Raw genomic sequence first — 22,456 nt, 5'->3', positions numbered from 1 at the left:
CCCCAAACACCGCACCCCACACCCTAAACATCGCACCCCACACCCTAAACACCGCACCCCACACCCCAAACACCGCTCCCCACACCCCAAACACAGCGGCCCACACCCCAAACACCGCGGCCCAGACCCAAAACACCGCGGCCCACACCCAAAACACCGCACCCCACACCCCAAACACCGCACCCGACACCCCACACCCCACACCCCACACCCCACACCCCACACCCCAAACACCGCATCATGTCCACTGCGTACCCGGTTAATCATAAGGGGCAAGGTAAATGACGGAAAATCACATGACGTGAACAGAACCTGCAACCTCACATGCCAATTTTAGCATTTTAACTCACGGAGCCATCGGGGCAGGTAATGGAAGGGTGTTCAATTTCACATGTTGACCGCTAACGGACTGACTTCGGTTGTCTGCATGCAGCGTCAGTCCGTTAGCGATCATTCTCTTCTCCGAAGCACGGGTGTGTTGTTGACAGACCATGGATTGCATTCGGGGCGAGTCCCTATGTCTGTCACTAAAGTCCCTATGTTTGTCATAAGAGTCAACTAAAATGAGGATTGCGTGATTAAGTGTGTGAATACACTAATGTGTTCTCGTTCGCTACGACGCTGTTCTTTGCTCTAGCTATCGACCTCTGGTTTAGTCCAGGCTCAATAACAGACCACCGCGATATAGAGGTGACATTGCTCACACGGACACAACACTGCACCCTCTCTGACACCCTCACACCTTTCAACTGGTAAGCATGATAAACCTACCCCTAGAAAATGTTGAACACTATACGAGTTAACGAGCGACATTAATACTCTACCTGGTTCGTCCACAGGAATGTCGTCTAACAAAGCAGCTGCTGTACGCAACACGTCACGACCGTCGGTGCATGAAACTGTACAACGTTACCTGTCACTTTAACTACTGCATCAACCCCGAACAAGGAAGTTGGGGTAATCGATTCTTCTACAGATGTAGTTGCTTCTTGGAATCGAAGTACACGTTAACTCTGTCAAGCGATCCGAGACGTTGCCTGAAGATTCACCGGGGCGGAACGAGCCACGGTAGACCCCAGTATAGACTTGAGGTTGAAACGAATTGTAAACCTTCTCGCCATCAGTGAGGAGTGACATCCACTAAAGGATGGAAATATGGCTTTTCTACCTTCTGGTTGGATTTCTACACAGGTCGGGTGAGTGTCTGTTTTGTTTAGCTTACTGGGGTTTTGTTGGGAGTCCGATAGGGGTGAAGTATCCTCCCACATTATGTTGGCCCGCCGCAGAGTGTCTGTGTACGCCATCATATGACTGAAATACTGTTCGGTGTTTAAGATCAATTCATTCTTCATAACTGCTCGTTCGCCAAATGTATGCAGCGCAATTATTATATATAAGTGAGTGAGGGAAAATGTTTTACGCCGCCTATGCAATATTTCATCAATATCACAGCGGGGTACACCAGAAATGGACTTCACACATTGTACCAATGTGGGGATCGAACCGGGCTCTCGGTGTTTCGGGCGAACGAATAACCATAAGGCTTAACCCCACCGCCCCATATAATGTAAGTACACGTCTTTGATACGTGCGTTGGTGTAAAAACTTGAAACACTTCCGCTGTCACTTATACAAGTCCATGGTCGTGGCGCTCTATATACATTTTTCCAGTCGATGGATCAGTGGCACACGAATTTCAGTCTTATCTCCCTGAGGCCTTATGGTGCACTGGATTGTTTACAGTCACGTTGTCTTCTCATCCTACCGGGTACCCATTCACCGCTTGGTCAACAGGGGCATGGTTCGCACGTTAACGTTAGTGACACTCGGGGATCCGGCAGAACCCTGACGTCCCCGGTAAAAATCCGTTGACGGCTCGTGCCCATCGCAAGGAAATATTAACGGCCGGGTTTCGTCTTGATGCAAAGTCAATGTCTTGATCCACTTGCAACACTGCTGCTTCAACTTACATGAATAATTTCTTTATTGCACATTTGCTTTTTAGAATCAATTTGGATGCCTGCTGGTATGCAGCATGATTAGAATACATAAGAAAATATTTCAGGAATCTGCTCCATTGACATATAAAAAATAAACTGACAGTATAAAATATATGAAGACTACTTTACCTCAACCACCCTTCCTTTCCCTTTCAACCTACATGCTCTCCTTTCCCTGTCGCTTTTATTCAATAACCACAAACTCCTAACACACCACTACAACCACCACCACACACATGCCAAACAACGACCTTTCAACAACCTTTCAAACAATTCCTTCTAAACTGCATTGTTTCTGCTGCAAATGACCTGTGATATCAGTGTAGTAAATCGGAATATCAAATGTGCTTTAACCTCCTGTCCTTTTGTTGCATTGTTTCTGCTGCAAATGACCTGTGATATCAGTGAAGTAAATCGGAATATCAAATGTGCTTTCACCTACTGTACCTATGTCGCATTGTTTCTGCTGCAGATGACCTGTGATAGCACAGGTCATCTGCAGCAGAAACAATGCGACATAGGTACAGTTGGTGAAGTACATTGTAGTAAATCGGAATATCGAATGTGCTTTAACCTTCTGTACCTATGTCGCATTGTTTCTGCTGCAGATGACCTGTTCTATCTGTGTAGTAAATCGGAATATCAAATGTGCTTTCACCTACTGTACACTATGTTTCTGCTACAGATGACCTGTGCTTTCACCTACTGTACACTATGTTTCTGCTGCAGATGACCTGTGCTATCTGTGTAGTAAATCGGAATATCAAATGTGCTTTCACCTACTGTACACTATGTTTCTGCTACAGAGGGCCTGCTGTGTTATCAATGTACCAGTAGCGGAGATGAAGGCGAATGTATGACAGGCTACAGTTCTTTCACAAAGGTGTTTCACGCACTGTCCAATCCGAATGCAACGCTTGTTGCTGGGCCCGGCGACACAGCCACTGAGACTCCTCATTATAAGGATTGCGACAAATTCGTCAACAGAACCATGTGTGTCATTGAAGAAGTTCGAAATGCATGTAAGTGGTGTTATTATCATGAACTTTTTGACTATCAAGGCAGACCAGCTATATTTTGGTAAAATTTTTGTAAGGGGGCAAACTAAAATTTCAACAGTTAATCATAGCCACGCTTGAGAAATAAGGACGATTTTTGAGCCATCAATACGTCTAGTAAATAGGGTAATTATTTGTGCAGATTCTTTTTCTGCAGAAAGTCTGCAGTATCTCTGCAGTGTCCGCACATTCTGCTTAGTCCCCGCAGAGCTACGAGAGTCTGAGGCTTCGCTGGAATGTTGTTGAAAATATAGTATGACGCGTTTGTTTTGTAATGTAGACAGCTTTCTTTCCATACCAAGCTGACGCGCCTTGACAAAACTGATATACTTTCAAAGAAGGTTAAATCAATCTCACTTACACCTTGCAGTGATTCGAGGCACCTTTTACCGTGCCACTGACGACTGCCCATCTTATTTTCAAGTTAAAGTGAACATAATCACATATGCCAATAAGACAGAGTACTTTATCTGAGTATGTCTATCAAGAGTCGACCAGAATAATTGCAAGTTATTTAAATGTTTTACGTGGAGTGCGGTGGAAGATATCTAAAATATACATTTACCGGTATGTTATTTACAATGTTTTGTGTCTTCCTATAGTTACTGGAAACGTTGAAACCTTCAACCGGGACTGCTCAGATGGTGTGACGTTCTCCATCAACATGCCAATCTTACACACAGACACACCTGCCAACTTTACAACGTGTGGATACGGCAACCATGGCTACCAAGTCTGCATCACTCTGTGCAACTCCACCAACTTCTGCAATGGACCTAATGAAGGAGCACAGAATGAGAAGCCCTCTCTGATCGTGTTAACTGCCCTTTTTGGCGTATTTTATGCTTGTGTCAAATTCTAAATATCCAAGAAATCTCTGTATTTATTCATGTATGCGTTTTGGGTTTATCTGGGCCAAAGGATCTGGTAATTTGTTTTCTAAATGTTCTTCATCGTCATGAGGGTTATTTCGTGCATGTGCAGCAGGGTGTGGAGTCATACCACGGATGACATCATCAGTTTCCAGGGCCCACTTGCACAAAGCGATCTTAGCGCTAAGACTATTGTAAGCCTATGTTAAAGTATGGGAGTTGCGATCATCTTAGCGCTAAGATCGCTTTGTGCAAGTGGGTCCAGATGACATCGTTAACTAATCAGCTTGGTTCGTGGTTCGAATCCCTGAACGGGATTCGGAAATTGTATGGCCGCTTCATATGTGTTCCACTCTAAGATCATCATTGTGTTTCCTTAAAAGATTGTCATCAATGCCACAATAAAACTCATATTTTCATGGATTAAAACTGGGATCTTGTTCTGCTTTATTTCATAATGGACTGACTATATAAAGTGCTCGGTACGGGATTAAGATAAGAGTGAGAATACCTTGACAAAATTATAGCGAACTCTTTGATGTTGGGGAGATATTGAGTGAAGTGTTTGTTTGTTTGTTTGTTTTTAAACGCCGCACTCAGCAATATTACAGGTATATGAAAACATAATCGAGTCTCAACCAGACAATCAAGTGATTGACATCATGAGCATCGATCCACGCATTTGGGATACGATGACATGCACCAACCAATTCAGCGAGCCTGACCACCCGATCCCGTTAGTCGCCTCTTACGGCAAGCATAGCCGCCTTTAATGGCATGCATGGGTTTCAGAAGATCAATTCTAACCCGGATTTTCACGGATTTTGAGTGGCATTGGTTGAGTCCAATGTTTTGGGTAGGGTATCGATCTGAATGAAGGTAACACTGGCATTAGCCTTTACACCTGGTGTGATCACTGTGTTGTCAGGGATTCATTCAAAGAGTTTCCATCGCTGTCTTGCCTTTAATACTTAATGGACTCGTTTCGAGGGATACTCGAAACTGATTGTTCTGTCTAGCAACTTGATGACGTAAATTGGACGATACCATTTTTGAGAGGGTGGTGGGTTGTTACCCTTGAATTCATGCGGGCAGCTCAGATAAACATAATGGCATCCAAACGCGGGGAGTGTGTAATGAGAGAAGGTACAGATAATGGCCGTCAATTATCCGCAAGGCACGTTTTCTTTTTATACTGTTAAATGTTTTTGTGTGTGTGATTGATGTTTGTAACCCACCTATTATTCAAACGGACTTGTTCGACATCGCCGAGATCCGGTGGAATTCAGTAAGTCAGTACTAAATACGGTGAAATATTTCTAAAGCTTGTAAATATTATCAACATCCTTAAAGGGGCTGTAAGTAACGCTGAGATCTCATAACAGAAACAAACTTGTGCTTTTGTGTAGAACGGAACACATCTATTAGACCCTCATATTGTGAAGGACAGAACACCTCTACAAGACCCTGCTACTGTGTAGAAACGGAACACACCTACTAGACCCTCATATTGTTTAGAATTGAACACATCTACTAGACCCTGCTATTGTGTAGAATTAAAGACATCTTTTAGACCCTGCTTTTGTGTAGAATTAAACACATCCACTAGACACTGCTACTGTGTAGAACAGAACACGTCTACTAGACCCTGTTATTGTGTAGATAGAACACATCTACTAGACCCTCTTATTGTGTAGATAGAACACGTCTACTAGACCCTGTTATTGTCGAGATAGAACACATCTACTAGACACTGTTATTGTGTAGATGGAACACATCTACTAGACCCTGTTATTTCGTAGATAGAACACATCTACTAAACCCTGTTATTGTGCAGAACAGAACACATCTACAAGACCCTGTAACTGTGAAGATAGAACACATCTACTAGACCCTGTTATTGTGTGGACAGAACACATCTAATAGACCCTGTTAGTGTGTAGATAGAACACATCTACTAGACCCTGTTATTGTGTAGATAGAACTAATCTACTACACCCTGTTATTGTGTAGAACAGAACACATCTACAAGACCCTTCCAGTGTGTAGAACAGAACACATCTACTAGACCCTGCTATTGTGTAGATAGAACAGATCTACTAGACCCTGCTATTTGGTAGATAGAACACATCTACTAGACACTGCTATTGTGTAGTTAGAACACATCTACTAGACCCTGTTATTGTGTAGAACAGAACACATCTACTAGACACTGTTATTGTGTAGATAGAACACATCTACTAGATCCTTCTATTGTGTAGATTGAACACATCTACTAGACACTGCTATTGTGTAGATAGAACACATCTACTAGACCCTGTTATTGTGTAGATAGAACACATCTACTAGACCCTGTTATTGTGTAGAACAGAACACATCTACAAGACCCTTCTAGTGTGTAGAACAGAACACATCTACTAGACCCTCCTATTGTGTAGATAGAACACATCTTCTAGACCCTGCTATTGTGTAGATAGAACACATCTACTAGACCCTGATATTGTGTAGATAGAACACATCTACTAGACCCTGTTATTGTGTAGAACAGAACACATCTACTAGACACTGTTATTATGTAGGACATAACACATCTGCTAGACCCGGCTATTGTGTAGACAGAACACATTTACTGGACCCTGCTATTGTGTAGAACAGAACACATCTACTAGACACTGTTATTTAGTAGATAGAACACATCTACTAGATCCTTCTATTGTGTAGATAGAACACATCTACTAGACTCTGTTAGTGTGTAGATAGAACACATCTACTAGACCCTGTTATTGTGTAGAACAGAACACATCTACAAGACCCTGTAATTGTGTAGATAGAACACATCTACTAGACCCTGTTATTGTGTAGAACAGAACACATCTACTAGGCCCTGTTAGTGTGTAGATAGAACACATCTACTAGACCCTGTTATTGTGTAGATAGAACACATCTACTAGACCCTGTTATTGTGTAGAACAGAACACATCTACAAGACCCTTCTAGTGTGTAGAACAGAACACATCTACTAGACCCTCCTATTGTGTAGATAGAACACATCTTCTAGACCCTGCTATTGTGTAGATAGAACACATCTACTAGACCCTGATATTGTGTAGATAGAACACATCTACTAGACCCTGTTATTGTGTAGAACAGAACACATCTACTAGACACTGTTATTATGTAGGACATAACACATCTGCTAGACCCGGCTATTGTGTAGACAGAACACATTTACTGGACCCTGCTATTGTGTAGATAGGACACACCTACTGGACCCTACTATTGTGTAGACAGAACACATCAATTAGTCCCTGCATTTGTGTTGGACAGAACACATCTACTAGACCCTGCTACTGAGTAGGACAGAACACATCTACTAGACCCTGCTATTGTGTAGATAGAACACATCTACTAGACCCTGCTATTGTGTAGATAGAACACATCTACTAGACCCTGTTATTGTGTAGATAGAACACATCTACTAGACCCTGTTATTGTGTAGACAGAACACACCTACTAGACCCTGCTATTGTGTAGATAGAACACGTCTACTAAACCCTGTTATTGTGTAGGACATAACACATCTGCTAGACCCTGCTATTGTGTAGACAGAACACATCTACTGGACCCTGCTATTGTGTAGATAGAACACATCTACTAGACCCTGTTATTGTGTTGACAGAACACATCTACTAGACCCTGCTATTGTGTAGGACATAACACATCTGCTAGACCCTGCTATTGTGTAGACAGAACACATCTTCTGGACCCTGCTATTGTGTAGATAGAACACATCTACTAGACCCTGCTATTGTGTAGGACATAACACATCTACTAGACCCTGCTACTGTGTAGACAGAACACATCTACTGGACCCTGCATTTGTGTTGAACAGAACACATCTACTAGACCTTGCTGTTGTGTAGAACAGAACACATCTACTAGACCCTGCTATTGTGTTGACAGAACACATCTACTGGACCCTGTTTTTGTGTAGATAGAACACATCAATTAGTCCCTGCTTTTGTGTAGACAGAACACATCAATTAGTCCCTGCATTTGTGTTGGACAGAACACATCAATTAGTACCTGTTATTGAGAAGGACAGAACACATCTACTTGGCCATGCATTTACGTAGAACAGAACGCATCTATTTGGCCCTGAAACTGTGCTAGAAGGTGTCTCCGTGGGCCTGCTATTGTGATAGGCATATTGCATTTCATTGCTCGGCGTATGTTAAAGGTTTTCGTAAGCCGCCTGACACAGATCTGCATGGTCCGTGACAGAGTACATCCTGATGACGGGGGCTTTGTATAATACAATGATATCACTGATGTTATTAAAAAGAGTCAAACGATTCGTTCGGGTTCAGTAGTATTGAAATAGATGATGGTATTAAATCATATTTTGCTAAATTTGTAATCTCCTGTGTATGATTTTCATGATCGTCATTGGTAGGTTTAAGAACTTGAAATCCTAGCGTCTTTGTCTGTGCAACTGTACTATGATAGACAGACAGACAGACAGACAGACAGACAGGCAGGCAGGCAGGCAGGCAGGCAGGTAGGCAGGCAGGCAGGCAGGCAGGCAGACAGACAGACAGACAGATAGGTAGATAGATAGATATGAGGCAAATGTTTACAATTTTACCAATGGTTACGATGGGTAGTGGTGTAGTCCAGTTCATAAAGCGCTTGCTCCTCTAACCCGGGTTCGATTCCCACATGCGTCAAGGCTGTTTCTGGGTCCTGCACCGTGGTAATGGTGGAGTCTTCCTTATAGCGCCGTAAAACAATATCCACCATCTCTCTCACCCATGGTTAAGAATTGTTTTTAATGTATCAGCAATATTTAAGCCTGGCTAATATTTAATATTTGATCACGGCGAACAGTTTCAATCGAGTCTTGACTAGGCAAACCAGTAACTGAAAACAGTTAAGCAGCGACCCACGACATTGGGTCATGACGACATATCATCCACGTCCCCATTCGATCCATTCTAGTTGGCTCTTGCGAAACACACATGACCTTAGCAAATGTTGAGCTGTATGCTAAATATTACATTACATTAACACACAGCGCCCGAACCTGTTTCAGTCGCGTTGCATTCACTGAAAACCCTTTGTGTGCGTCAAACACTGTGTCGTGTCTCATTGAAATAAGACCATGATTTTCAGTGCATGACACCAGGAAGTTTCCCGTGTATACGTCCCTGGGTACTGATCCCCGCATCCGAAGGGAGAAAGGACAGTCTACACGTATCCTTGACTCCGGCTAACTCAGCCTGGAAACTCAGATGAACGAAGATTCCTGTACACATGATAGAGATAAGTTTAGTCCCTCTGTGAAAACTGTCTCCATCAAGTGAGGATATAGACATGGCCACCCTTCTCAGCCTTGCTCTGTTTATCGGGGTATTTCACAGCTCGGGTAAGTAATGTTATTGTTTCTTTACAAGTGGAAGGACAGTAGTTCGAACCCGCCGCGTCATACCAAAAGACGTTAAAAGATGGTACACTTTGTTACCCTGTCTGGTGCTCGGCATTAAGGGGCTAAACAGGGACTCGAAGTCAGTATACTGTATCTGAGTGAGGTGTACATGTTAAACTGTGGCATGGTAGCTCAGTAGACTTTGACTATGAAACCGGCATCAGTTCAGAGTAGTACAAGCAGCCACACTCACAGATCCACGCACATCGATGTACAGTGCAATAATATCGAGCGCGACGTTAAACCCCACTGCACACCACGTCACCTTTACACATAATTAATAACACTAGCGCCTGGGATGTGTCATAAGAGCCCGCTTATTTGGTTCTGATGTTGTAAATGTTGACATGGCAGATAATAGCGTGGTTGGTTGGTTGGTTGTTTTACGCCGCACTCAGCAATATTCCAGCTATATGACGGCGGTCTGTAAATATTCCAGTCTGGACCAGACAATGCAGTGATTGATATCATAAACTTCGATCCACCAATTGGGATTGATGACATGCATCAACCAAGTCAGCGAACCTGACCACCCGATCCCGTCAGTCGCCTTTAACGGCAAGCATGGGTTACTGAAGACCTATTCTACCCCGGATCTTCACGGGTCCACCCAATTTGGATACGATGACATGCATCAACCAAGTCAGCGAGCCTGACCACCAGATCCCGTTAGTCGCCTCCTACGACAAGCATAGTCGCCTTTTACGGCAAGCATGGGTTACTGAAGACCTACTCTACCCCGGATCTTCACGGGTCAGATAATAGACTGGTGATGGTGCGGATAGGGCAGTCAGTTGCTTCGCGATCCTGACTCGATTATTTACAGACTGAAGTAATGCAGCTGGAATACTGTTTGTATAACCTAATAAACAAATAAAGCCTTTATCATTCACTATCATCCATTATTATTCATTAAGTGTATTGGCAAATGGATAAGTATTTAATCCTTAAGCACAGCTATTCTTTGCTGGAAGCAAATAAGAAAGAACGGGTTGGTAAGATTGAATGTTATGTATCGCCGCTGTCAACTGTACTCCAGCATAGCAGGTGGCCTGTCAATAATTTAGTCTGGCCAGAAACATAACAGTGACAGGAGGGCACGAGCATCGACCAATGGTCACCAATCCTTGACCACCCAAACCTTGAGTCAACATTGTTGGATGTGACAAATAGGAGCAGGGTGGTGTAGGTGTGGCAGGATCCGACGATCTTGGTGTCGAAGCACTGATTATGGTCCATTGTTCAGAGCGACGTTAAAACAAACTCACTCAATAACGTGAAATATCCTTCATGCACCATACACCGCCTCCGTGGTCTAGTGGTAGAGCATGGTATTTCAGAGAGCTAGCACTATAAATCGGCATCAGTCCGGGCTAGTACAAGCAGCCACACACACACACAAGTGCATGCACGTCGCTAAAAAGTGCAATAATCTTGGACGCGACGTTAAACCCCATTTCACCTCACCTCACCTCATGCACCATACATTTTGCATCACATCTGGCCGGGAAAATAATAACAAAATGGACAACTTAATTTAACAACGTATTTTGAAATGTAAATCCTCAATCCCTTTGAAAATCAAATGATTGATCCCTCACCGCATGGTGATGTGAACACCTGGGCCCACTTGCACAAAGCGATCTTAGCGCTAAGATGATCGTAACTCCCATACTTTAACATAGGCTTACGATAGTCTTAGCACTAAGATCGCTTTGTGCAAGTGGGCCCTGGTGTCTTAACCGTTTCGCATTGTTCCATTCACATAATTTACACAACTACTTCATTTTACGGCCAATATGATCCGTTTCGGCGGATAATCGAGACTGATTTTCTGTTGTTTTATATTCATTCAGATGGAATCCTATGCTATGTCTGCGGCGCGGCTGGAGGAGACGGGGAGTGTATTTCTGGGTTCAGTTCCTTCCTGAATGTCTACAAACTTATAAAGAACAACGACACTAAGCACGTCAACGACCGTGGCAGCCGCTCTCCTGGTTACGTGGACTGTGCCACCTTCCCCAAAAAACCTATGTGCATGATTGAAGAAATTCGAGAGAGTAGTAAGTTGGATAATACGTTTTCTTCTTCTTCTTTTTTAAGGTAATTTAAAACAAAAAATCATTTCTTAACAACGCACAGGTTGGTGAAATATCACAGATGACTTGGTATGGAATTGGTAAAAGTAGTTATTGTGTTTTTTAGTTGAAATATATTTTTTTCAAATTTGGAATAATTTAAGAAAAGACACAAGGCCCAGAGAGTTTAAAGTCGTTACATAGCATTACCAAGGGATTATTTCATGGCATTTACTTGTTTTCCGGGTCTAGATTCGAATATTTACAGGCCCGTGGTATAGCTAGTATAGCATTACTCACGTGCTCATTATCTCCACAGAAACCAGAAAGATCCTCAGTTACATCCGGGGCTGTTCAGATGGCAAGACCTTCTCGTTTGACCTTGCGCCTTTGAAAGGCCTGGGCCCCTCAAACTCCTCGACCTGTGGGTTTGAGACCCGGGGGTTCCAGGCCTGTGTCACCCTCTGCGACTCTGTCGACCTATGTAACGGACCATCAGGAGCCAACAGATCACACCTTAGTATGGCGCTGTTTGTCATTTGTCTCGTCGTCCTAAAGAGCACACTACAGGCGTTTTAGTAAGACGATTGGACATTTCACTTGATGAGAATGTCAAATGGCTTGACTAACCGGGACAAACCAAAACAAATCTCAATTTCACAACATCACATGTATGTATCCCAAAGTGGCTTACATACATACCAAAGAACAACTGAAGTTCTCGGATAAGCTGACAGTTCTTGCAAGTTGGAATCAGGTCGTTCAAAGCCATTTGTTTGTCTACTAAATCCAACTGCTATGATTATGATAACTCCTGCTGTGATGAAGATCATTCCAGCAGTTAATCATCATTACCATAATTATCAATTTATTATTACATATCCGTCAATCTCTAGATCTCGGTTGGTTCTGGGCACGAGGTCGTTGAGCATAGCCTCTCTCTTAAATTCATGCTGATGTTTAACATCAAGTTTTATTGTGGTGGAGTTTGGAATAGCCTGCTATTTCAGATTGCCGATAGTGACAGAAATACCTTAGTCATCACAAATATGAAATGGAACCGACGCATTTTTAACTGCATTTTAATAATGCCATGAAACCGAGGCATTTCAAAACATTTCTACTTAAAATATATATGAATACATATTTCCATCGGTTGTTCTCAGTGATTCGGAGGAACCAATGATAGAAGCGGTGAGACTATAAACAGATCCGCCATATCTCACTGTCGAAATGAACTATCCTCTATTTATTAAAATTAAGAATGTATGGCGCAAAAAATCACAAGATTTTAATCATGGTTTCTTTTGTAAATTACTCCATCAGCCAACTGTAGGTACTTTTGATAATAGACATATATTTAATTATGGGGGAAATCTGACTCCAAAGCCGAAAATTGGCTATATAGTGTATTTTCCGGGTGGGAAATATGGCCATATAGTGTGCTTTCCGTGGGAAGTATGGCTATATAGCCAGTTTTCCGGGGGAATTTGGCTATATAGCCCTTTTTCCGGGGGAAATTCCCCTCTCTGACACCGGCACAGACAACAGTTTTTTTTAGTAAATTGAACAGTGTTTCATCGCGAATTGCTGTACCGGCACAGACAACAGGTTTTTTTCAGTAAATTGAACAGTGTTTCATCGCGAATTGCTGTACCGGCACAGAAAACAGGGTTTTTTCAGTAAATTGAACAGTGTTTCATCGCGAATTGCTGTACCGGCACAGACAACAGGTTTTTTTCAGTAAATTGAACAGTGTTTCATCGCGAATTGCTGTACCGGCACAGAAAACAGGGTTTTTTCAGTAAATTGAACAGTGTTTCATCGCGAATTGCTGTACCGGCACAGACAACAGGTTTTTTTCAGTAAATTGAACAGTGTTTCATCGCGAATTGCTGTACCGGCACAGAAAACAGGGTTTTTTCAGTAAATTGAACAGTGTTTCATCGCGAATTGCTGTACCGGCACAGAAAACAGGGTTTTTTCAGTAAATTGAACAGTGTTTCATCGCGAATGGCTGTACCGGCACAGAAAACAGGTTTTTTTCAGTAAATTGAACAGTGTTTCATCGCGAATGGCTGTACCGGCACAGAAAACAGTTTTTTTTCAGTAAATTGAACAGTGTTTCATCGCGAATTGCTGTACCGGCACAGACAACAGGTTTTTTTCAGTAAATTGAACAGTGTTTCATCGCGAATTGCTGTACCGGCACAGACAACAGTTTTTTTTCTGTAAATATAACAATGTTTTATCCGGAACAGTTTACTGGCACAGAAGACAGAATTCCTGTAAAGTTTTACAGTGCTTCATGTATTTGTGATTCATGTCAAATGTTTATATCAAAAACAGATGTGATTACTGTGTGATTATGGCGGGTTTCGTTTGTTGACTTTCAGTCATGTTATTTATCTGATCACAACAGTGTGAGATATATTGAAATGATTAATACAGTAAATAAAACATACACGTACATGGTATTTTTTTTTTAAAAGAATATATGTTTGTATTGCTTAGTATATTGTTAAGAATGTCAGTTTATACATAGTTACAAAATGTATTGTATAATTATTCTTATAATAGTAGTCAGGCGAGTTAACGTATATAGAGTTACCTCCCTTCGGTGCTTCAATTGTTCATGTTCCTTCAGGTTATGGATAAACCTTGCTCTTGAATACGATGTTGTGTTTTCTGTCTGTGAAGTGCACTGTACAAGCATAGGAGAGAGAGAGAGAGAGAGAGAGAGAGAGAGAGAGAGAGAGAGAGAGAGAGAGTCAGTCTTATACTTGCAAATATTCCCGGACGATAATCCTACTTTAAATGCTTATTCATATTTGCGCCGTATCCACGTTCCGGCAAACTCGTGGAACAATACAGTAATTCACACGGTCAGCGAATCACAGTGCATTCAATTTGCATTCTCAACTCACACGGGAGTATACAAGCCAAGGTGCTTGTCAGGCGCTTAAAGAGATACATATGCTTTGGTCTAGTGTTTTATCATCTGTACATGTGTTTGTGTGGGGGGCAGGGATAAAACCCAAACCTGACTTGTGAACGGTGCGCCACCTAAACACCGAGTGAGTGAGCGAGCTGGGTTTAACGCCGCTTTAAACAGTATTCAAGTTATATCACGGTGCGTCAGCCTGATATGGGAGGAAAGCCCGAAGTGATGCAGGTCTAAGACAGACGTTTGCCGCTTTGATGAAACCCACGAGCACGGGTATAATGCTGACAAACCTAGAAACATAATCGGGGCGATCCGGTATTCAAACCCACGAGGGGGGCAATTTTGCACAGCGACTTGCAGTGCACAAGACGATTGGGCACCCGTGCCCTGATTTACAGGTCTGACATATACAACATTTATTGATCTTGGAGTACAACAGACCACAGGTACGTTTGCTTTGGCAGAACATTCAAAAGGGTGCCAACCCCCTCTGGTACATGGGAACCGGGGGTCTACTGTGTGGGTATTAGGGAGGCAAATACATCGTATTTAGTACACAGATCAACATTTTAAAATAAGAAAAGGTTTCCTTCACACATTTCATATTTTTTGGTATTTTGTCAGTAATGTAACTTCAAATCTCACCCTGTTATGACCTACATGTAGGAAAGTGGTCTATAGGTTTTCGTTCTGCCTTTCTAGATTCAATTCTGACTTGTGTTTTTGAGATTGGTGTCATGAAATATTCGGGATTCAGGGGTGAGCGAATGAGACTCAAAGTGAAAAACTGATGGTATTCTGGATTCGGAGGAGGGGGTGACCTAGGTCTTCAGCAACTCATGCTTGCCGTAAAAGGCAACTATGCTTGACGTAAGAAGCGACTAACGGGATCGGGTGGCCAGGCTCGCTGACTTGGTTGATCCATGTCATCGTATCCCAATTACGTGGATCGATGCTCATGATGTCAATCACTGGATTGTCAGGTCTAGACTCGATTATTTACAGACTGCCGTCGTATAGCTGGAATATTGCTGAGTGTGGCGTTAAACAACAAACAAACAAACTAACAGATTATTACTAATAAATCTTCACTTTACTTTAACTTAACTGTCGGGTAAATGAAAGTCGACATAAAAAATCACGAACGTTATCAAAACGTTACTTGGCTGAAAAGTGGCCGAAACACTGCAAACTTAAGGTCCAAAACACAACTATTACACCCGTATCAAATACACCACCTTCGAATAACCATTTCTTGTTTGTATCATATTTAACCACCTTCAAACATGGGTTTACAGTTTCCTTTGCCTGGCAGTGTCTCCGTCTAACTTTTAGCAGGCTCTGTGACTTTGTGTGCACATGGTGATCTAAGGGAAACAACTCCATTCATTCGAAAGTTGCCTCCCTTTAATTAGCAGAATCAGTACTGTACGCATCTGACGCATAAAATTATTGAATGTTCTTTTGTTTCAAATCAACACTCAAAACTTGTGAGATTGTCCATCACAGGTCCACCGTGTAAAAAGCAGCACAGATTTGTCAGAAAACGTACGATTCATAAAGATAATGTTCGCTGGAATATGAATGGTTTTGTTTTCTCGATGTCTGGATAGACACGTTTTACCAGCTTGCTGGTGTACAGCAACGGCTTATACCACCAAAAGCGGCGTTACCCTCAAATGTCCCACACTGACCTATAGCGTATTCTAGGGGTGGAGGAGCCAACTGGTTAAAGCCGTGCCTGAGTGAGTGAGTGAGTTGGGTTTAACGCCGCTTTTAACATTATTCCAGTTATATCGTGGCGTGTCAGCTTAATGTGGGAGGAAAGCCCGAAGTGATGCAGGTCTCAGACGTTTACCACTTCGGTGAAACCCACGAGCACGGGTAAGGTGCTGACAAACCTAGAAACATAATTGGGGAGAACCGGGATTCGAACCCACAATCATAGGTTTCTGGCGTGTCCAAGGGACGCAACTCTGCACAGCGAATCGCGGCGCCTTAGACGACTGGGCCACCCGGTATGTGACATTTTCGTTGGAGGTGTGTGTGTGTGTGTGTGTGGCGGGGGGGGGGGGGTTCCTCCACACCGGCATACTCTGCAGGAACTGACAGTCTTAAAATCACTATTAAATAAACCACACGAGGAAACAAGTCAAATTATCTAGGGGCGGTGGGGATGCCTAGTAGGGCAGGAGGGGTAGTAAGCGTTCGATCGTCACGCCGTCGCGGTTTCGATTCCCCACATGGGTACAATGTGTGACCCCTTTTGCTGTAATATTCTTTAAAACGGCGTAAACCCACACTCACTCAAATTATCCAGCCGACATAATACACGCTTGACTCCGTCACGACATACCTATGTAATCAGAGAACACCTGACAGGTATCATGTTGCGTGATTGCGTGCTGGTCGAAGTGATCGAACCAGACAAGCCATGTCTCTTACTTGGGCTCTTTGCGTGTCTATATCGTCTCAGAAAGAGTTCGTCTTGCTTCAAACAGTTTGTCCCTAAACAGCGTAACCAAACCCAGCTGGGTCACATACATCATTAACCTTGTATTGAAGTATACACCATGCACCCCTTGTAGTCGAAATAACAGTATAAGTCATAATTGTTTGTTGTTGTTTTTCGAAAAAGTATAAGTTTTGAATCGATGGCTAACATTCATGTGTTGTATCAATTGATGACCGACGCTAAATCAGTTGGTTGTTTTCTCTTATTCGCGTTGCATACTAATACAACTACTGACACTGTTCGTTGGTGCATGACATCCCATATCCAATCACTTCCTTGTTGTAACGTATTTCACCTTGCTAGACGGTCGTGAAGAAGTCCTGTAGTCTTGAGCTGCGTATTGCATCGAAGCCGAACAAAGCATCGCAATAATTCTTGGGATCTATCTTTAAGTTCGATTCTGATTTCGGATTAATTTTTACTGACGTTTTTCTATCCAAAAAGGCGAGACGAGAACCCGGGGTATACGTATAAAGCCATTGTTGAGTCGAGCGTGGAAACTATTGTGATTAAGTGGAACAGTAGAACATGGCTTTGGGAATATTCAGGCTCGTCTGTCTACTCGGAGTGCTGCCTTTTTCAAGTAAGTGAAAACTTTGTCATTTCTTGCTAATATCGAGCTTATGTATCACAATTAATACAATTCACACTCCAGATTTATACACAGTGATATCCGCTTGCTCCAGACCCCGTTTTAACGTAGAATCTCATCTTCTGGACTGTTACCATTGGCAACGTACCTGTACAATTATACCTTTTGATAATCCGGAACTGTGAATGGTTCAGTCTGGAATAACGGGTTTCAATTGATTTCAACTTTAGATCACAAGTTAAGCATATCTGTATATTTATGGGTTTATTAATTTTATTGATATTAGCAGGCAAGTTTTGTATTTGTGTAAACGACAAACGATCCGGTTTCGTTGTTATTGTGCGGCCTAAACTCTAAATGGCAGAGCGGGCCTGGTCATCGCTTGGCAAGGGGCCATTAGGCATATTGACTGTACCGTCACGCTACGAATGGCGGGTGTGCTTGGTATGGGACCCTAGAAGAGACATCGTCGCGATGTCGCCCTTAAACACTCACTACAAAATAACGAAAACAACCAAAACAATAGTCGCGGTTCACATTGTCGCGTTTTGAGTATTTATTTATTTAAACCAAAGGGCCACAATGGATAATTTTATAACGGGCTAAATAAAGGTCAAAAAGCGAACTGTGGGTCCTTGAACCCCCATGCGTGATAGTATAAACGAGGTTACGCTATTAAAGTATATATTTCCATGGAAGAAAGGAGCTTCCATACCATTCAAAGTAGAAACAAATAAAGGACAAACAGTAAATAAGGATGGATGAGTGAATTGGGTTTAACACCACATTGAACAGAATTCCTCTTCTAGAAACCAGGAACGTAAATGGTGATTACTAGTATTTAAGAAAGTTGGCCGTGTCACATGTACTTTGACGTCTTGTTCGGGGCTGACAGTCAGATCACAAATAATTTGCTTTGGAAATTGGACCGTCTCCGTGGTCTAGTGGTAGAGCGTCCGCCCGGAGAGCGGAAGGTCCGGGGTTCGATCATACCAAAAGATGTTAAAAGATGGTACTTGTTGTTACCCTGTCTGGCGCTCGGCATTAAGGGGCTAAGACAAGGAATGGTCGACTCGGAGTCAGTATACTGTGTCTGAGTGGGGTATTCATGTTAAACTGCGGCATGGTATCTCAGTGTGCTAGCACTATATATCGGCATCAGTCCGGACTAGTACAAGCAGCCACAAACACACACACGTGCATGCACGTCGCTATATAAGTACAATAATGATGGACGCGACGTCACTCCATTTCATCTCATCTTACCTTTGGAAATTGAAATACATGAATGAAGTAAAATTACACTTATGACCTAAACGCTGAGTTGACTCAACTGAGTGAACCTTTCCCATGATTTGGAAGTTTATTCAAGATTAAGATGCAGCTTGTGTAGTCCAAGTATCTGCAGCCAGAGAGAGTAAGTAGAAACAGCTCGAAACAATACAGAATACTCTTATCACATCAATTGTCAAATGGTATCTTGCCCCAGGCACAAAGTATATACAGCTCTGCAAAGCAAGGGGGACACGCACTCTGGTTGCGGTATTTACCAATATTACCAATAGTCTTTAACTCAAACCGATGCTCCTAGCAGAGGTAGGCACAAAAAGAACATACAATACTAACCCACCGTCATATCAATATTATAATAACTTGTGTGGCAATTGTAAGAACTGCAACTGGTATATTTAACAATTCCAAAGCGTCAAGAAGACGATGATTGAGCATGTCGTAAAATCATGATTGTAAACTTTAACGTGTTTGTGCAACCATTGTTTTCAGGTTGTCTTCTGTGCTATCAGTGCAGTGCTTCTGGGGGTAAAGGGGACTGTATTGACGGGCATGAAAATTTCCTGACTGTGGCTAAACAGGTCTTTGATGCCAAAAACAACAGCAACGGGGTCATTGTGGATAATTCCGGTAGTCAGGCACTTCACTACAAGAACTGCGATACCTTCGTCAACAGAACCATGTGTATGATCGAAGAGGTCCGAAATGGAAGTAGGTGCAACTAACTGCCGGATGAAAGTTTCTTTGTTTGTTGTTAAACGCCGCACTCAGAAATATTCCAGAAATATCATATCAGCATATAAATAAACTGACTGACAAACGATTGATATTATGGGTGAGTGAGTTTGATTTTACGCCGTTTTTAGCAATATTCCACGGCGGGGGGCACCAGAAATGGGCTTCACACGTTGTACCCATGTCGGATATCGAACCCGGGTCTTCGGCGTGACGAGCGAACGCTTTAACCACTAGGCTACCTGACCGCCCCGATTGATATTATGAGCAACGTCCCATGACGTCGGAGTATTAGAGCATACAATAAAATCAAGTCACCGAGGCTGGCCATCCGATCCATTTTGTCGCCTCTCACAAGTATAAGTGACCCGTGAAGATCCGGGGTAGAATAGGTCTTCAGCAACCCGTGCTTGCCGTAAAAGGCGACTATGCTTGTCGTAAGAGGCGACTAACGGGATCGGGTGGTCAGGCTCGCTGACTTGGTTGATGCATGTCATCGATTCCAATTACGTAGATCCATGTTCATGACATTAAACACTAGATTGTCTGGTCCAGACTCGATTATTTACAGACTGCCGTCATATACCTGGATTATTGCTGAGTGCGGCGTTAAACGACAAACCAACCAACCAACAAGTATAAGTTGGCGTGGGCTATTCTTACCCGCATCCCAATGGTGTCAGATGTACAGTGTTTGGAAGTTCAAAAGACAGTATTTGGACAGAAACACGAAGAGAAAAATTAGATGTAATATCTACATTTGATCATATTTGTAGGCGGTGCCATGTCACGTGTAGTTTGGCCATCATAGAGACGCAAGAGCGAGATGTGTTTTACGCCACAATCGGCAATATTCTAGACATTATCGAGTGTAGACAAGGCATTTTATAAAAGATTGATATGTAGTCTGAAATAGAACATTTTGACCGAAAAAGCCTTTGTGTAACAGCCTACTGGCGGCGTTAGTCAGTGTTCACTCTATCGATCACTGGTCGAGGTATGTCTTCTACTGGTTTCAAAGCCTCATCCTTCAACCATTCTATCTATCCGCAGTTGCCGGGACTATTTTAAGCTACATCCGTGATTGTTCGGACGGGTGGACGTTCTCTTTCGACCTGTCCATCCTGAAGAACCTCAGCCCGTCCAACTTCACCACCTGCGGCTACGACAACCGCGGCTACCAGGTGTGCGTCACTCTGTGCAACTCCACCGACCTCTGCAACGGACCACGGTACATAACCGGAGCCTCGGGATGCCCTGCCCTAGATGTGCTGCTGTATCTACTGTGTCTTTTAGCTGTCTGTGTGAGGGTGTAGATGTTCCTGAAGGGGGCGGCCACTGGTTGGACTTCAATAATAATGATGGAATATAGCTTTTAGAAGTGTAACTAAATGACAATAGAACCAGAACAATATATATAGATAGGGTCTGACCATGTCATATTCTGAGGGGGGTGTTGCTTGGATCTTTGAGACAATTTTTATTCATTTTTTCTGGGACTGGAAGATGTCACAACACCTGTTTCAGGACAAACCTAAATAATTGTTATCAATCATTCTGTGGAACAGACTCTTTTATTTACATATTATGAAAATATAAAGTAGTTTTTTTTCCTTCCTATCGATTTTTAAGAACGTTTACAAATATAAAAGATACAAAGATCAACAGGGATGTGGGATGGAAAGTAACAAAGCTCATTTTTTAATAATTGTCACTCTTATTGCAAAATATAATATGTCTTTAGAGTCTTATCTTATCATTTATCGAGACACGTAATTCACTGGGACAAAGAAATAATGGCTCATGGAAGGCTTCATTGGATTCCGCATGAAAGTTCGCGACTCTTAAAATCGATGAAATATCAAATGTCATGCTGTCAAATATCTTCACATACAGTTTCACATTGGAGGTATCTCGGTTAAATAAAAGCAACAAAACCATTTCCACCATCACAAGAAATCCCTGATAAAAACACAGTCCATTGTACGATTCGGACTATATCATAATCATCTGTTTCACAATCACTATCAAAATAGTGATGATATGAGGTATTCGCGAAGAGTGAGTGAGTGAGTTTGGTATTACGCCGCTTTTAGCAATATTCCAGCAATATCACGGCGGGGGACACCAGGAATGGGCTTCACACATTGTACCCATGTCGGGATTCGAGCCCGTATTTTCGGCGTGACGAGCGAACGCTTTAACAACTAGGCTACCCGACCGCCCGTATTCGCGAAGGGGAGAGCGTATCCTGCCCCACCGGTTGCACCCTCCACACTGTCATTTCAGCGTCACCTGATCTACGGGGGCACGGGTGGCCCAGTCGTCTAAGGCGCCGCGATTCGCTGTGCAGAGTTGCGTCCCTTGGGCTCGCCAGAAACCTATGATTGTGGGTTCGAATCCCGGTTCGCCCCGATTATGTTCCTAGGTTTGTCAGCACCATACCCGTGCTCGTGGGTTTCACCGAAGTGGTAAACGTCTGAGACCTGCATCACTTCGGGCTTTCCTCCCACATTAAGCTGACACGCCGTGATATGACTGGAAAACTGTTAAAAACGGCGTTAAACCCAACTCACTCACTCACTCACCTGATTTACTACATGTATACTACAGCCAATTGGTGTTCATATGTTCCGCTCAACTCGGCCGAGAGTACCATTCGTGTAAGCTCACGTGAGTACCTGTTTCTCTGTTGTCCGCAGTACGTGGTTTTCCGTGAACATATCATGAGTGAATTTTGGTGTAAGACCGCTTTGAATCTTATCACGGCAGGTCAGATGAAAGTGAGGCTGAAGCCGAAAAAGGACACAGGTCGTAAAGGTATGGTGTTTACTGACCAAGGGTCTCAATGGGAATAGACATCGGACTCGAACCCGTAGGA

General features: G+C 42.9%; 3 protein-coding genes across 3 annotated transcripts; all 3 read left to right on the top strand.

Annotated features, from left to right (window-relative positions):
• Positions 1-823: 823 nt before the first annotated feature.
• On the top strand, positions 824-4,359 carry LOC124145000. Its single transcript, XM_046514633.2, has 3 exons — positions 824-1,196; positions 2,807-3,022; positions 3,661-4,359. The coding sequence occupies exons 1-3, from the start codon at positions 1,148-1,150 to the stop codon at positions 3,918-3,920; spliced, it is 525 nt and encodes a 174-aa protein (XP_046370589.1). The 5' UTR covers positions 824-1,147; the 3' UTR covers positions 3,921-4,359.
• Positions 4,360-9,031: 4,672 nt separating this feature from the next.
• Positions 9,032-14,168, top strand: LOC125374342. Its single transcript, XM_048385181.1, has 4 exons — positions 9,032-9,358; positions 11,275-11,481; positions 11,816-13,046; positions 13,108-14,168. The coding sequence occupies exons 1-3, from the start codon at positions 9,307-9,309 to the stop codon at positions 12,073-12,075; spliced, it is 519 nt and encodes a 172-aa protein (XP_048241138.1). The 5' UTR covers positions 9,032-9,306; the 3' UTR covers positions 12,076-13,046; positions 13,108-14,168.
• A 3,041-nt stretch (positions 14,169-17,209) lies between these two features.
• Positions 17,210-21,323, top strand: LOC124144947. The gene is made up of 3 exons (XM_046514568.2): positions 17,210-17,541; positions 19,333-19,551; positions 20,629-21,323. The coding sequence occupies exons 1-3, from the start codon at positions 17,487-17,489 to the stop codon at positions 20,889-20,891; spliced, it is 537 nt and encodes a 178-aa protein (XP_046370524.1). The 5' UTR covers positions 17,210-17,486; the 3' UTR covers positions 20,892-21,323.
• Positions 21,324-22,456: the final 1,133 nt, after the last annotated feature.

Source organism: Haliotis rufescens, unplaced genomic scaffold, assembly GCF_023055435.1.
Source record: "Haliotis rufescens isolate VD_foot unplaced genomic scaffold, xgHalRufe1.0.p SCAF_55, whole genome shotgun sequence".
NCBI lineage: Eukaryota > Metazoa > Mollusca > Gastropoda > Lepetellida > Haliotidae > Haliotis > Haliotis rufescens.
Note: the sequence above shows the minus strand (reverse complement) of the source record. Positions and strands in the feature narration are given on the sequence as shown.